This window comes from Nanorana parkeri, unplaced genomic scaffold, assembly GCF_000935625.1.
Source record: "Nanorana parkeri isolate BGI_ZX_2015 unplaced genomic scaffold, ASM93562v1 scaffold112, whole genome shotgun sequence".
NCBI lineage: Eukaryota > Metazoa > Chordata > Amphibia > Anura > Dicroglossidae > Nanorana > Nanorana parkeri.
In genome coordinates, this window is record NW_017306380.1 from 480,906 (window position 1) to 498,041 (window position 17,136).

The 17,136-nt window shown below is 41.7% G+C and overlaps 1 protein-coding gene across 1 annotated transcript in view; it reads left to right on the forward strand.

Moving 5' to 3' along the window:
• The window catches only part of GPD2 (glycerol-3-phosphate dehydrogenase 2), a 127,982-nt gene that overhangs the window by 34,516 nt on the left and 76,330 nt on the right, over window positions 1-17,136 (forward strand). Inside the window, exons 3-5 of the mRNA XM_018553140.1 lie at window positions 2,843-3,014; window positions 5,470-5,594; window positions 15,597-15,694. Coding sequence (XP_018408642.1) covers window positions 2,843-3,014; window positions 5,470-5,594; window positions 15,597-15,694 — 395 coding nt within the window. The remainder of the gene's footprint in view (window positions 1-2,842; window positions 3,015-5,469; window positions 5,595-15,596; window positions 15,695-17,136) is intronic.

Here is a 17,136-nt window from a genome sequence, read left to right on the forward strand (position 1 = left end):
CGCCAGGCCCCGCCTCCTCCGCCGGGCCCCGGCCTCCTCCACCACAGTTGCTGGCTGTCACTGACTCTGCAGCGGCTCTGGGGAGCAACGCGCCGCTGCACAGATCACTGACAAGTTGCCAGTGATCTGAACAGCGGTGCATTCCTCCTCAGAGCTGCCAGTGACAGCCAGCAGCCTGCGATGCCATAGCGACCCAGACGGCCCGCACGTCATCAGGGGGACCCCTTTGTTTCTCGTCCTGGCTGTGCCCCGGGCCCCATAGCGGCCGCCTGGGTTGCTATGGCAATAGCTCAGCCACTGACAGAAACCAAAACTGTCAGTTTCTTTAACCACTGCTGTGCTCAGTGGTTTCTGTTGCTGAATTCTACTTTGTCTATGTTGTATAATTTATGTAGCATTTGGGATAAACTGCTGCACACACTGGGAAAATCCATGCTCTTGGAAGTGTCAGTTTTTAAAGAGACTTCAGATACATAATTTCTCTACACTACAGCATTGCAGACAGCGGAAGAGTTAGCAGGGAGATGTTCTATTCAGACCCCTACTTATGCATTTTGTCCCCTATGTGGTCCTAATTGTAGAGCTCTAAAATTAAGCCCCAATTGAAGGCAAAACACATGAGCTGGATGTCCTTGGTTCCTACTGCTGCTGGACTAATAAAGTTTTCAGTTGTACGGATCAGTGGTGTGTAGCTTTGCGTCCTCAGGAGTCATGCTTATCCTAACCTGCTTTTTCACTAGAAAGTTTGAATATATAACTCAGCTCTGGCTTTAGGCTATGTTCACACCATGTCTGGACCAGATCTGGAGCAGATCTGCAAACACAGTACAGTGCGATTTTACTGCGATTTTGAAGCTTTTTTCAATTTGCATGCCTTTGTATGCGTTGTTTAAGCATTTCCATGTGTTCCAGTGCATTCCAGACCAGAGAAAATAAGACAAGCAGTATTTTTTTTTGTCTGGACCAGAATGGACTGTGCTGGTGTGAACAGAGCCCAGAAATGCCATAGGGATACATTGAGATGCTTTTTTGGTCCGGGAACAAACTGTTCTGGTCTGGACATGATCTGGACATGGTGTGAACAAGCCCTTAGTGTAAAGTATTTTTTTTTTTTTTTTTTAGCTCATTATATAACTTTTCATTAGGATCCTCTAAGACAGAAAAGTTTGAGTCAGTCCTATGTTAGCTGTTTGTTTTTGTTAGCTTGTAAAATATTGTTGTATAGCTGTGTAGAAATACACTTATTATATGACACAGCATTCCCAAAGAACTATGGGTTAGCTAAGTAGACAGCACTTTAGACACTTTCTGCTTTTAGTTTCTTAGTCTGGGCTAAACTTTGGACTGAACCATCTAAAAAGGAAGAGCCTTTAAAATGTGAAAAGCTTTATCCGCTTGATTACAAGGAGAATGCATTATTTTATATTTTCTTTTTAAACTTCTACATTTGCATGCTATTAGTCCTAATAGTAATATAGAAAATTATGTATAAACCACTATACATTCCTTTTAAGTTATATCTTATATCCTTGAATCGTTGCTATTCCCTCTCCCCATTACTATTGGATACCTGTTTTTAAGATCAATTCTACCCAGCCCTCAAGTTCAGTGAATTTCTCATCTCGGTTTCTGTTTGGTCTTCTCGTTTCCCTGTGACTTGTATGAAGGAGACAGTTAGGGGTCAGTTTAGGCTCAAAGAAAGCTTGGCTAGCAGCATCACATCACTCGTCAAGCACAGGGCAGAGAGGATAGCAGGCCAGGATGACAGCAGGTCATCTGTGTCTTTCCTCATGCCTTGGGGTCAGGAGTCAGGGCTGGAGGAGTCAATGTCATTGTGCTTTAAGACAAACCCGAGCTAGAATAGATCCAATGTGAACATATGGTGCCCGCACAGTTAACCCTGTGCTCTCTGCCGTAGTATATATTCCAGGCCTGGTTGTAAATGAAGCTTGAATATGTCTTGTAGCTTTCGGCCTACTCATAAGCCACCAAAACGGACAAGGGCATTTAAAATATTCCCTTTTAGGGCTTGTATATGTGAATGCTAAAAAAGCACCCAGCGCTTTTTGGCACCATATGTAAATGGTGGATTGAGCCATATGACTATACAGATGGACACTTACCAAGGCATTTTCTTCATGCCACATTAAAATAAATTCACTGTTCATTATGCTGGTTAAAATTGTCCAGGTTTTTAACAGGTTTACTTAATTGACACCCATAGTACTCCTGGGAGCTTGGGACCATTTGATTTAGGCTGCCTAGGCATGAAGGAAGTTGAAGGTAAAGGAAGAGGATGATCGGCAGTAGGATTGCTAGATACAGTCACAGTACATATGAACATACCATTGTGAAGGCTTAGACAGGCAAAAGACAGATCGTTTGTACAGGAACACTATCCATGTGGTTCCAAGACGTTGACATCGATTTGACGGCACTTAATAATGATAGACATGGGAGAACTTGGGATACAACAATTTATTTTATTTGTGGCAAGAAAAAGGGTACTTTATACATAAGAAATAAATTATGCCATTGGGTAATGCTTGTAAGTACCTTATTGATTGATTATTGATGTGAAGTGTGAATTTTAATAAAAAGTAGCTTAATTTCTGATCTCCTGATATGTTCATATATTTATCCATGACTGGTATTAAAGTTGTTGGAATGATGATCATTTTAATATCCATATTTGCAACTCATTCAGCACCTTCTTCCACCAAAGCTAATAATGTTTTACAAACAAGGAGTCGATTGCCGTTTCCTCACATGTTGCCAAATCTGTTTTCTTCTATCTGTTTGGCTTTGCCTCATGGCCCTGAACATGCTGTGTTTCTTTCAGGCAAACATAATACATGTGGATGCTGCTGAGCCAGTTAGACAGCCCAATCAGAATGAACTACCATCCAGAGAGGCTCAGCTACTCACACTGGAAAAAACAAAGGAGTTTGATGTTCTTGTGATTGGAGGAGGAGCCACAGGCTGCGGCTGTGCCTTGGACGCTGTTACTAGAGGTATGGAGTTTGTAGTATTGTAATGGTATCCTTTTTATAGCATTGTTCCATGTACACATAGGCACAGACATCTTAAATTGTTAGCTTTAAAGAGCATTCAGTTCTACAGACCTTTCCTGAGTTAAAAGAATTTGGTAAGCGTGGGCAGAGCTCAGACCAATAGTATCCTTGAAGTCACTAAATGCTGCCCAGTTTAGGTAAATGTCATCTGAGACCTTCCAAATGTCTGTTAAAATGAGTACTCAGCTTAAAGAGACCCAATTGACAGACGGTTCATTTTTTTTTAAACAAGTATCTTCCCATAGGATTATATGTGCAATTAAGGTAATTTACACATGTTATTTACCTGTCAAATCCTCCCTTGTGTAGACATCTAAAAGCCCTAAGACCGAGGATGGCCACCACCATCTAGGATGTGATGTCGGCAGACTCTTGAGCTGTTATTCAAGTGACGTCCTATAGTATTACCTTTTGCTCCTCCCCTGGAAGCTACATAAAGTTTTATGTATGGTTGTGAGGGGAGGAACAGGGTAGCAGGGCCAGTATAGACAATAATTAGACATAGGAGGGGAGGGGGAGTCTGTGCGAGGGAATTGACTCTTCCTGAGTAGTCAAATTCTCTAGCAAGTTCAACGGCAGATTAAAAGTTGGTGACGGGGTAACTACAAAAAAATATTTTAAGTTTCAGCGAAGGATATTGGGAGCAATGGTTCCATACAATTCTACATACTTTCGCAGTACTAACATAAAGTTCTTCCATCAGTTTCCTTCCCTCGCTGCACACACTGTTGTCTGGAGCAGTTTGTGCAACAAGGAAGGGTTATACCAGAGGAGCCTAACAGCATTGGCTCTTCATTTTAATACAAAGCTTAATATGCATTTACCCACAGTCTGCTCCCAGCACATTGGCAGTCTTGTCATGTACTGTAGAATATATATCATAAAAAAATAACAATGTTGTCAGCAATTGTAATAGCTGCACTGGTATATTCAGTGTTATTAGCTGTACATGTACAATCATTTGAATGCAGTGACTCTGAATTGATCAGTTAAAGTCCGATTGCGTGTTGTCAGCATATCATGGTGTACGGGCTGGCCTAATATTTAAAAAAAAAAAAATCATCTATTGAATCTATTGAAGTTTGTTTGAACTGCATTATGGACGTGGCGCGTCTGTCAAATATCAGTCCAGGGTAAATCCAGCAATCATTGTGCCTGTGAACTAGAAATTGCACTTAAATTACTTTTCATGCATATAACTGGCATGGAGATGGGTTTTTGTTTTTCATTTATGAAAGCAAGGTTTCACTCTTACATCCCAAATACGATATAAGCTTGTTGGACATCCCATTCTAAAACTATGGGCATTAATATGTTGCCCCTACTTCCCCACCTCCTTGCAGCTATAACAGCCTCCACCTTTCTGGTAAGGCTTACCACAAGACTTTAGAGTGTGTAAGCTGAGAAGACCTGGCTTGCAATCTGCCTTCAGTTTAAAGGAGAACTATGGGGTCAGTGTTTTTCCCCATAGTTCTCCGTAGGGTAACAGGAGGACACAAACTAGCGTCCTCCCGTTACCCTAAGCTCAGTATACCGCGAGCTACAGCTTGCGGTATACTGAGACGCCACAGCCGGAGCGGATCCCGACGTAGATGACGAGATCCGCCCAGCTGCATGAGTGACAGCTGGCTCTGCCTATCTAGAGGCAGAGCCAGCTGTACCCACCCCCTCCCCGTCCGTTCCGCCAGTCAGCGCTGGCAGATCGGAGCGGGGAGAGGGGAATCCAGCCCCTCCCCCTGTCACGGCAGAGAGCCGTGACAGGATCGAGAGGCGAGCGAACCCGGTATGTGTTCGCTCACCTCCCGATCTACTAAGCAGACCTGCGACAGTCTCATTGTCACAGGTCGGCTAGAACTATGAGGTGAGTGAAAAGCACTAACCTCATAGTTCTCCTTTAATCTCAAAAGTCTTCATTAGGGTTGAAATCAGGACTCTGTGCAGGCCACTCCAGTTCCTCCACACCAAACTGATAAAACTGTATCTTTATAGACCTGGCTTTGTGTATAGGGATACAGTGATGCTGAAAAAGAAAAAGGCCTTCCGTTAACTGTTGCCACAATTGTCTAAAATGTCTTTGTATGCTGTATCATTAACAGTAACCTTCACTCAAAACACTTGACCTTAATCTGGAGCTCAGTCCATATATTTGGCCATATAGTGTAAGTGTGATGGTCAGACGTTTGGCCATGTAATGTAGTTGTCTGTTGGTAAATGTCTCTCTGCTGCTGTCTCCATGCTTTGTGAACACCTTACACCAAAAGTTACATCCTGTCTGCAGTCTGCCTAGTTTATTGTTAGAGAACGGGTACTAATGTAATGCAGTAAAATGGTTCTGCTGTGGAAGGTGCTCCGTGTCTTGCGCACATTTCAATAAACACTTTCGGAATTGTTTCAGGACTTAAAACCGCTCTTGTGGAAAGAGATGATTTCTCCTCTGGGACCAGCAGTAGAAGCACAAAACTCATCCATGGTGGTGTTCGGTATCTGCAGAAAGCTATCATGCAGTTGGATGTTGAACAGGTGACCATTTTATATGGATTTTTACAGTTATAGTATTTTTGACAGTTTTATATAAGCAATGATCTGCTGGGGTCCCAGAGGCTCTATGCAACTGGCCTAGAGGGCTCTTGGTAAACATATTTATGCTAGCAACGGCATGTAACAAATAATCAATTGAAATTTTGTTGGATTATAAAGTCTAACTGCAGCTCCCCCCCCAGCCCCCCAAGCCAAAGTGGATCAAACACGAGGGGATGTATTTATAAAAATATTTGCAGAGTAATTTCTTCTGTGAAACTGTTCATTCTGTGCAAATGGAGACAAAAACTAATATTATTAGCATGTTTTTTATCCATGTTGAATGTTATATCAGGAAAATACCACATTATGGCCACTAGATGGAGCTGAGGAGCATAGGAAATAAATACGTATATCCTAAGCTCCTCAGTGCCATCTAGTGACCATAATGTGGTATTTTCCTGCTATTGTATTCGCCTTGGAAAGAAAATAATACTAATAACGTTCATTTTTGCCTCCATTCCCACAGAACAAACATATGCTGAGTTTTACAGGACAAATAGCTCTGCAGCTAAGGACCACTGTTCATTGTGTCTGAACAGTGGTCTCCGGGCTGACAACTCTGCATGGGAATGCTGGAAGAAACAAGACCTAGGAAATGTGCATGTGTTGCAGGGATGTACTGAATGCTTTTTTTTTTTGCCCACACATGCACTATAACTATAGTTTATTCCAAGACATGTAAGGAGTTGATCATTATCTTGCTGTTGGCATTACATAATGTTTTTGTGTATAGTGTATAGTATTACAGTATACTATATAATATGAACAAGCGTTACTGTGCACGTAATAATCTACACACCTTAACTCCTACGCAGTGGCTTTAGGTGATCCTTGACCAGGGTTAGGCTATAATCCGCCTTGTAGTCATTATCTAATTTATGCTTTTATGACATGTGTGCAGCGATACCGAAAAATCTCCTCTCTGGATTTTACAACAGTTCATAGCTATTTATTTTTCCCAATCTGTTCATTGTAGGAGAGTACAGCGGTTGGCGGCTGAGTTATAAAGAACGTTGGCAGGCCATGTCATGACCAAGTAAAGGGGTCATTGAGTTTGTTGTAAACAAACATGGTCAATAGATTTCAAGTGACACATCCCTGGCCACTTCCTTCTTTATAACCTCTGCAGCCGTGACAGGATCGAGAGGCGAGCGAACCCGGTATGTGTTCGCTCACCTCCCGATCTACTAAGCAGACCTGCGACAGTCTCATTGTCACAGGTCGGCTAGAACTATGAGGTGAGTGAAAAGCACTCACCTCATAGTTCTCCTTTAATCTCAAAAGTCTTCATTAGGGTTGAAATCAGGACTCTGTGCAGGCCACTCCAGTTCCTCCACACCAAACTGATAAAACTGTATCTTTATAGACCTGGCTTTGTGTATAGGGATACAGTGATGCTGAAAAAGAAAAAGGCCTTCCGTTAACTGTTGCCACAATTGTCTAAAATGTCTTTGTATGCTGTATCATTAACAGTAACCTTCACTCAAAACACTTGACCTTAATCTGGAGCTCAGTCCATATATTTGGCCATATAGTGTAAGTGTGATGGTCAGACGTTTGGCCATGTAATGTAGTTGTCTGTTGGTAAATGTCTCTCTGCTGCTGTCTCCATGCTTTGTGAACACCTTACACCAAAAGTTACATCCTGTCTGCAGTCTGCCTAGTTTATTGTTAGAGAACGGGTACTAATGTAATGCAGTAAAATGGTTCTGCTGTGGAAGGTGCTCCGTGTCTTGCGCACATTTCAATAAACACTTTCGGAATTGTTTCAGGACTTAAAACCGCTCTTGTGGAAAGAGATGATTTCTCCTCTGGGACCAGCAGTAGAAGCACAAAACTCATCCATGGTGGTGTTCGGTATCTGCAGAAAGCTATCATGCAGTTGGATGTTGAACAGGTGACCATTTTATATGGATTTTTACAGTTATAGTATTTTTGACAGTTTTATATAAGCAATGATCTGCTGGGGTCCCAGAGGCTCTATGCAACTGGCCTAGAGGGCTCTTGGTAAACATATTTATGCTAGCAACGGCATGTAACAAATAATCAATTGAAATTTTGTTGGATTATAAAGTCTAACTGCAGCTCCCCCCCCAGCCCCCCAAGCCAAAGTGGATCAAACACGAGGGGATGTATTTATAAAAATATTTGCAGAGTAATTTCTTCTGTGAAACTGTTCATTCTGTGCAAATGGAGACAAAAACTAATATTATTAGCATGTTTTTTATCCATGTTGAATGTTATATCAGGAAAATACCACATTATGGCCACTAGATGGAGCTGAGGAGCATAGGAAATAAATACGTATATCCTAAGCTCCTCAGTGCCATCTAGTGACCATAATGTGGTATTTTCCTGCTATTGTATTCGCCTTGGAAAGAAAATAATACTAATAACGTTCATTTTTGCCTCCATTCCCACAGAACAAACATATGCTGAGTTTTACAGGACAAATAGCTCTGCAGCTAAGGACCACTGTTCATTGTGTCTGAACAGTGGTCTCCGGGCTGACAACTCTGCATGGGAATGCTGGAAGAAACAAGACCTAGGAAATGTGCATGTGTTGCAGGGATGTACTGAATGCTTTTTTTTTTTGCCCACACATGCACTATAACTATAGTTTATTCCAAGACATGTAAGGAGTTGATCATTATCTTGCTGTTGGCATTACATAATGTTTTTGTGTATAGTGTATAGTATTACAGTATACTATATAATATGAACAAGCGTTACTGTGCACGTAATAATCTACACACCTTAACTCCTACGCAGTGGCTTTAGGTGATCCTTGACCAGGGTTAGGCTATAATCCGCCTTGTAGTCATTATCTAATTTATGCTTTTATGACATGTGTGCAGCGATACCGAAAAATCTCCTCTCTGGATTTTACAACAGTTCATAGCTATTTATTTTTCCCAATCTGTTCATTGTAGGAGAGTACAGCGGTTGGCGGCTGAGTTATAAAGAACGTTGGCAGGCCATGTCATGACCAAGTAAAGGGGTCATTGAGTTTGTTGTAAACAAACATGGTCAATAGATTTCAAGTGACACATCCCTGGCCACTTCCTTCTTTATAACCTCTGCCTGTTAGCCTTGATGTCACGGCGCTGTATGAGCAACAAGCAGTGAGCAAGGCTCTATTGAAGTGGGCTGCACTGGCCTCATTGTATGTAGCTTACTGTGTGCCAATGAGCTTCTACCACCTTAGTCATTTCACTTGTGTTATCCTGCAATAGTGTGGCCTTGATTTCTATTGTTTTACCATTGATGAAGAATGGCCAATTTGCCTTATGACATTTTTTTAAAAGAATGCTTTCACATTTTTCCCCAAATCATACATTTTGATACACAAAACCTCGGCAAGGGGATGAGTTATTGGGCTAGGCTGTGAAATGTTTAGTAATTAATCTGTTTTATTTTTGATGATACATTAGGGGGAATTTATCAAAACCGGAGCAGAGAAAATCTGGAGCAGCTGTGCATGGCAACCAATCAGCTTCTCTCTTTCATTTTCAAATCTTAACTGAACAAACTGAAGAGAGAAGCTGATTGCCAAGCACAGCTGCTCCGGTTTTGATAAATTCCACCACTATGGTTTTGGGACCAGAATTGCTGTATATAGAAAAATGTCTGTAAGCTGTATGATCATGTGAACAGATTTTTCACATTCAAAATGGAGAACTTTATTAAACAGAACAAAATTGAACTCAATTAACCAGTTTCAAGCCACATACAGTACATCATCTATTTGGACAAGATACATGACAAGGTGTGAAAATCAGGAAGCCTTGAAGTACCTGTACCACAACCATAACACAAAGTATAAATGCAAAATGAAGGTAGCGTACTTGGTTTAACACGTTGTACCAATAGGTGATAAGAAAAGTAAGAGACCCTGAGCCACCTAAAGCATGTGACCAGATTTGTAAAGGTTGAGTGCATGCTCCTAGAGGTGCACATACCTGCATCAGCCCCCTACACCCTGTTGTCAGGGCAAAATGTGGGGCATTCTGACAGGGAAAGTTATCATCCAAAGTTGTTGCCAAGCCTTGCCTCCACACTACTATTGTTCCATCACTCTGACTGGCAGACTCGATGGCCAATCAGAATGCACAAAAGGCAGGATAAGGTAATAAAGGGACCTGAGGTTCAGCTGTGACAGAAACTTTTGGAAGCTGATATAGGTATGCACACTCCGGAGTTTGATTTCAGCAGCAGTTTGTGCCCTCCTCCCTTCCCATCGACAGAATACCTTTTAAGATCTTTGAAATTGGTCAGAATAAAAACATTTTTGTCAAATATTTCTAGACAGTCTTTTAGTCAAAAACAATTTCACACACCAAAACATCCAATGGGTCGAATTTATTGAGGCATGGGTATTCCTATTGCGTTAAAAAATATTTGCTTGTTGATCAAAACACACCATTGCATGTACTGTATGGCCAGCATTGAGGAAGGTAGATGGGAATTTGGATTTTTAAGACTAGACCAGCAACATGTTTTTCTCAGAACAATGATTTCCATGTTACAAGATTAAGATGGACACCCAACCTAGCTGATGTTCCAGCTCCAACTTTCCCCATACTTTTAAAGGTGTTCTCACAAATCCTAGCTAATGTAAATCTTGCTTTGTTTACACTTAGCATGTCTGCATTATTCAGTGTTAAAGTGACATTAAACCCTCAGATTTTTTAACATAAACCAATACTGTAATGTGCGCCTTACTGTAATCCATGGTTGTTTCCCTTCTCTTTGCTGCTCTTCCTTTTAAATCCTCATGTCTTCTCATGCTTGGGGAGAACTTCCCTTTTCAGCTTAGGGCCTCTTCCTGTAGTGCTGGCTCAGGTTTCAAGCCTATACAAGTCTATACACAGACACCATGTATCCATTCCAGAGACAAGGCAGTCTGCTGCAAAACAGAAGTTCTGCCCAGCATGAGAACAGATACAGATTTAAAAGGAAGAGCAGCAAAGAGAAGGGAAACAACCATGGATTACAGTAAGGTGCACATTACAGTATTGTTTTATGTTAAAAAATCTGTGGGTTTAATGTCACTTTAAGAGCAATAGGTCTGTAGACTGGGACTGTGAATTAAGAAGGTTTTAGGAATCCCTCTACTTTCTACTTGTGACGTCTGCTTTCCACAGTTGACTTTCTGATATCACACAGGCAGTGGCGACTCTAGGAACAATATATAGGGGGGGGCACATAAGATACCACAGTCAAATCTGGGGGGGGCACTGATAATTTTCATTGCATGTCGCAACCGCTGAGCGCCGAGAGCTGATCTAATTGCGGATGCGACATGTAGTCCAACGCCGGCCACAATCCTGAATACCGCAACCACGGACGCCATCCGCAATTAACCCCTTCGTGACGGGAGACGTACACTGTACGTCCAGCCACAAAGGGACTACGTGACATGGTACATAGGCACTCTTGCCCACTGTAGACCGCCGTAGGCTGTCCATGCTTCTGGGCTGTGAGCTGTCAGAGGAAAGTGGGAGGGGCCGGACAGTGTCAAAATCAGTGTTCTATAATTTTTCTCGATCCTATACATTTTCTCGACTGTGTCACTTCCAGTGGGGCTGAGTCTTCTGAATCAGCTGTTTTCATGACCCCCTTTCTTCATGACATGCACGCCTGGAAGTGACGCCTAGAGACATTTATGGGTTGAGGAAAATTATAGAACACTAGTAGTGTAGGGATGCCTCGTCAGTGCTGGGCGCGTGTACGACTGCTGCGACCCTGGTAGTTCTGCCACTAACTCTAAGCTGTAGAGGGACTACAAATCTCAGCAACACATTATACAGCAATGCAGAATACCACCTTCAGCTATGGAGCACTATAAATCTCATAACTACATTATACAGCAATGCAGAATTCCATTAGCTATCGAGAACTACAATTCCAACCAATACATTATACCCCAATGTAGAATAATACCAACAGCTATAGAGGACTATAAATCCCAGCAATACTTTATACAGCAATGAAAAAAAACACCAGCTATAGAGAATTACAACTTTTTTTTCATGTGTGTGTTTGCAGGGGCTGGGACCTTTAATTTTATGTGGGATTTTTAATTTTAGTTTATTTTACTTTTTATTTTTTCAAAACTTTTTAAATATTTTTTTGTATTTTGTATTTTTGTATTTTTTTACATTTGTACTTTTTATGTATTTAACTTTATTTAAGGGGGGCAAGTGATAACCCCCCTTGCCCCCCTGTAGCGAGGCTGCCTGTTACAGCAGTTTGTAATTTAGTTTCCTTAGTGGTTATACTGTATGAGTCCATTGAAGAATGGAAACCATCATTTATGGGTCCTGGCAATGAAGGCATTGATTCGAATAGGTGTGTGGAGCAGATGGGTGCTTTATTTGTTGGCCTTGGACTGCATAACTATTGCTGTTTATACCACACATCATTTAGCTATACTTTGCTAATCTTTTTTTGTTTGTGGTAGTCAAGTCACCTGGAACTGTCTGTTTCTCAATATTTGAGTCTGCAGGCTAGGGAGTGTCGGGTACCCAGACCTGCCCATCAGAAAGTAATAATGGAATCACTTGCATTTCCCTTCAAAATCTACACACACCAGAATCTACCAGAACTACTCAAATTATACACACCCTGAATATTTATCACTGCTGCCATGTAAGGAGGAAAGTGGTTGGGTGGTGGCAAAGGGTCTGTTGTGAAAGATCAAAAAACGTTATAAGACTCTCAAAATCTGAGATTGGGAGGCGTCACATTTATGGTTAAGGGTGCTCTTGATCCAAGGATACAAGAAGAAAGCAGTAGAACCTCAGGTGGGACCATACAGAGAGAAACTAGCAGAGGACCACAGATACTACTGTGGAAGGAAGTTTTATTGCTGGTGTAACAAATTAAATCAACAAAGGCATTTATTACACCTCAAAATTCAATCCAAGATTTACTCAAATTATATTTTGGCTCGCTACCAATTTATCTTTGAATTAGAGGCTGATGTGGAACAAGCGTGCCACCATGAAGTGTCAGGACACCCAGGGGTTGATATACTAAAGGCAAATTGGCTGTTCACTTTGCAAGGGAATTTTCCCTTAGCTTAGTGAATGATGTTTACATTAATTTTGCAAAGCATACCCAATCATGTGCAGAGGAAAACAAAACAGTATTTTTGTTTGCACATGATTGGATGATGAAAGTCAGCAGAGCTTCACCTTATTCACTAAGCTCAGGGGAAAATTCCCTTGCAAAGTGAACATCCCATTTGCCTTTAGTAAATCAATCCCCTAGTGTGCATACGCTTGTTCCAAGTCACTAACTCACCATGTTGTATAGCAAGGAGAAGGAGGACAATGCGGGAGAATGGACCTTCAAAAACATGTAAACAATGGCAGCTCCCATGTGGTTAGATCTGTACACCATTATTCCTAGACAATTAATATTATCTTGCATTCTATTTTTATTTCTCATATGAAGAAAACATAGGGCCTCTTGGTGTCCCTTTAAATTTCAGTGGTTTATATCTCTGTGTTTCATTTAATACGCTCTGATAAAAAAAATAGAAGGAAATGATTTCTCCATGGCAGAAAGACTCTGTAACAAATTGAACAAGCCCCTCAGAGTCTTAAATCTTTATTAAATTGTAGCTAATTGTATTATTGACAAGTAAGCTGACAGGCTTATTGTCCCCTGATGGCATTCATTGGTTCATTTACTGCATCTACAAGTTCGCCAAAGGCTGTGTGTTTTATGAATCAATTTAGCTGGGATGGTATTTTTTTTTTATTCCCAGCTTTGCTGATGGGGGAGATAACACAATCTGATCCGGAGTTTACAGAACTGGGATAGTTGTGGATTAAATTGAGATTTCTGAAATTTTCGCGCTTTGCTCTCCTATAATCTTAATACACTTGATTCTAATATAACCCGGCTGTTACATTGAAGAGGGTTGAGTAAGGACTCGATAAATCAAGTATGTGCAGCACTTCTCTAAGGCTACATTCACTAGAGCCCCGTGCATTTGGTTTATTTAAACACAGGAGAGATTATACAAAATGTATGCTTCCCAGATCAAGTTCTTCTGCGTTTAAATGTACTTTCCTTTACATGCGTTTAGAGTTCATAGTAATTACTCAACGCACACAATTCTATTTTCTTTAAACACAGCTAAACGGAATACACCTAACACAGGTAAATGCACAGCGTGAATTATACCATTTAAAATAATTACATGTATTTATACAGTATGTGTTTAGAAATAACCTAGAAACACATAAGTCATTGGCAGTGTGAGGTCTTACAGACAAACATAAATAATATACTGTAGGGAGCATATTTGCAAATGTGACATAAAACATTCTCTGTTAAAGTGACATTAAAGGCTATTTCCCCCCCACCCACCTATGTTAGTGTAGGGACTTACCTTAAATCATGCCTCTTGATTCGATCATATTCCTCTTCACTACCCTTTTCAACTGTCCCTCCAGCGCTGGTGCGGGTCTCTGATCCAGCGCTGACTCCTCTGTCCTTCTCTTCTATCATGTCTCACGGAGTCTGTGCGGGTGCACACTGCTCCATATACTTACCTTGTGTCTCTCCTCTTCTCCCGGCCGAACATCTGACCTGCGCATGCGCTCGCCCCAAGATCCTTTGCGGCCGCCCGAGACTCTTCAGATGTTCGGACGGGAGCGTGCGGCGGAGACACAGGTAAGTTTAAACCTGTTTCAAAAGGTTTTTTTTTTTGCATATATCTACTGCTTGCTAGCAGTAGATATATGCAAAAAAAAATGTGAGAGTTTAATAACCCTTTATTCTTCCAGGTGCATGTAACAATAATAATAATAATAATAACAACAATTCCTAGGTTCCTCCCGCAGGAATCCCTAATCATATAGTGTAAACCAGGGGTGCCCACAAGGTCGATCGCGATCTACCAGTCGATCGCGTAGCGATCACTGGTAGATCGCCATGTCCTCTCCTCCCGCCGCTTCTCTGGATCCCCGCTGCTCTCCCCAGCGGGGTTCCTAAAAGAAGTGAAGGAACCGGTGGTGGGGGAGGGTGGAGGACGGAGCTGCTGTCACAGAACTAATGCAGAGCGGTGAGGAGAGAGACGCTCGGCCAGGATCTGACAGCCGGCGCCTCTCTCTCCCCTCACTGGTCGTCAATTGAAGTCAATGGCATTGCCCACAGTGCGATCGCCCGCACTCGGAACGCAGGCATGTTAGTGCCTTCATTCCGGTCCAGTGCGATCTGCAAAAATAGTGCTCGCAGCATTTTTGCGGATCGCACTGGACAGGAACACAGGCCCTAATGCAGGCGATCGCACTGTGGGCGAGGGGCCTGGCTGCGGTGCCATTGACTTCAATGCACCGCCACGCCCCCTCCCGCCCCTGAATGCAGGTGTTTTTTCATTGGTAGATCTCAATGAGCTCGTCATTTGAAAAGTAGATCTCCAGACGAAAAATAGTGGGCGCCCCTGGTGTAAACGAAGCCTAAAAAGGTGTCTCCTTGTATATATTCAACAACTTTCCAAACATGATATCTGTACCGCAGATGCATTCACCCTCTTTTACCTTTCTATAGCAGAAAGGTAAACAGTAATTAAATGTAATACTGACTTCCTTTGACGGTATGCATCCCCTTTGGAGTCTGTCATCTCCGCAAAAGTTCTGTTAACCATCAGTTTATTAATACCCTTAAAGATATACATGCAATCCACTCATATGATACAAGTGCATGTCAGCATTATAGACAGCATAATATCACATAACGGTAATTCTGCTGCTCGCCATTGTAAGCGCCTCAATTGTTGGTATCCGTCTGTGAATCAGCTCTGCTCCAACGTGTTTTGTCAATCCAATCTGGCTTCATCAAGCAAGATTTTTATTCTGATTGGTTTTCTACTTTGCTATGATTCTGTTTATTGGTAATGTAACTCGTTCCTCTGTCTTTCAGTACAAACTTGTGAAAGAAGCTCTTCATGAACGTGCCAACCTGCTGGAGATTGCTCCTCACTTATCTGCTCCCCTGCCTATTATGCTGCCTGTATACAAGTAAGGAATTGAGGGTTTCACACCTGTGCTTGAGTTTTAAGTGGGTGCTGGGGAGTTCATTCACATGCCAGATCCTTATTGCTCCCAGGGAAAATGATAGAATCAACTTTCTTTTAGACTCCCAGACTGGTCCTCATCACAGTGGCTAAAAATGTTTATTAGATGCACTTTTAGTTCACATATCCTTTTCGGCCCCCCTTCCACCCCCAAGCATTAGTGTATTATATAACCTTACTAGAAATGCAGTGCCCGTCTTTAAATTCTTTTAGTCCTGTGTCTCCCTCCTCCCCACATGTTCTCTCTGAACACCATTTGCTTCATTGAAAAGCTGGGTGACAACTAGTCAACCTGTTCACAGCCTTTCCCCTGCAGTAATTTGTATTCAGGATGCACATCTATGGGGACAAGACACAAACCTGGGATGATTCAAAGAGTGAACCTGCAGAATGAGGAGCTGTGCACACAAATTATTGCTGATCTTTCCCCATTACTGACTTACCATACCTTGTTCTGCACTGTGCCTATGTGTGGTGGTGGCTTTCTTTGTAGAGGCAGGGGTTTGCTTTCTTATGTCAGAGCCTTTAGCAAGGAGAACTTGTAAGCAGCACAGAAGTGATACCGCCAAATTGTACTCAGCTCCATGACTGACTAATTGTCTTCTGACTGGTGGGGAAATAATCAAGGAGCAGAAGGAGAAGTGGAGGAAGCACAGATGCAAAGAATGGATAAAGCAGAAGCAGGGAGATCCTTGCACTACATGTCCTCAAGTAGAGATTCCTCTCCAGCAAGGAGAACAGTGAGCAGCACAGTATTCACATCACCAAATGTCATTCCAAATCTCATGAGACTAACAGTCAAAGGCAGCAGTGCCCTAGATCTCACACTGCAAATAAACATCAATGAGACGGTAGGCACAGAACTGCCTAGATACACTTGCATACCAGAAAGTGCACTGATGTTTTTCAGGAGGAATTCTAGAAAAAGGTTCTTTTTTTTTTTCAGGGAACTTCTGACGCACAATTTACATTTATAGATGTTCTCCACAACATGGCAAATTTTCACTCTGAGTTTAGGACTACTTTTATTAAGAGGCTGAACATTTGCTGTTTAGTCAAAGGTGTGGACTTCATTGCTTTTTACAATACTGTTTTTATCCTTACTTTTGTTCTATACATATTCTAATTTTTGCTTCCCACAAAAGAAAGAATTCTAAAAACTCCACTACTATTCTAAAAGAAAAAAATCACACCCCTGACCCCTTGCTTCTGTTGTCTTTTGTAAATGGAGTGCTCATGGTTGTGTAGTTCAAAGGTAGCAAATTTATATACTGAACTAAGGAAAATAAAACAGTCAACAAAAACTGTTCTTTCTTCAAAACACATTTATATAAGTCCCTTTGGAGACCATGGAGTGAAAGATGAAAAGAAGATTGTGATTTGTTG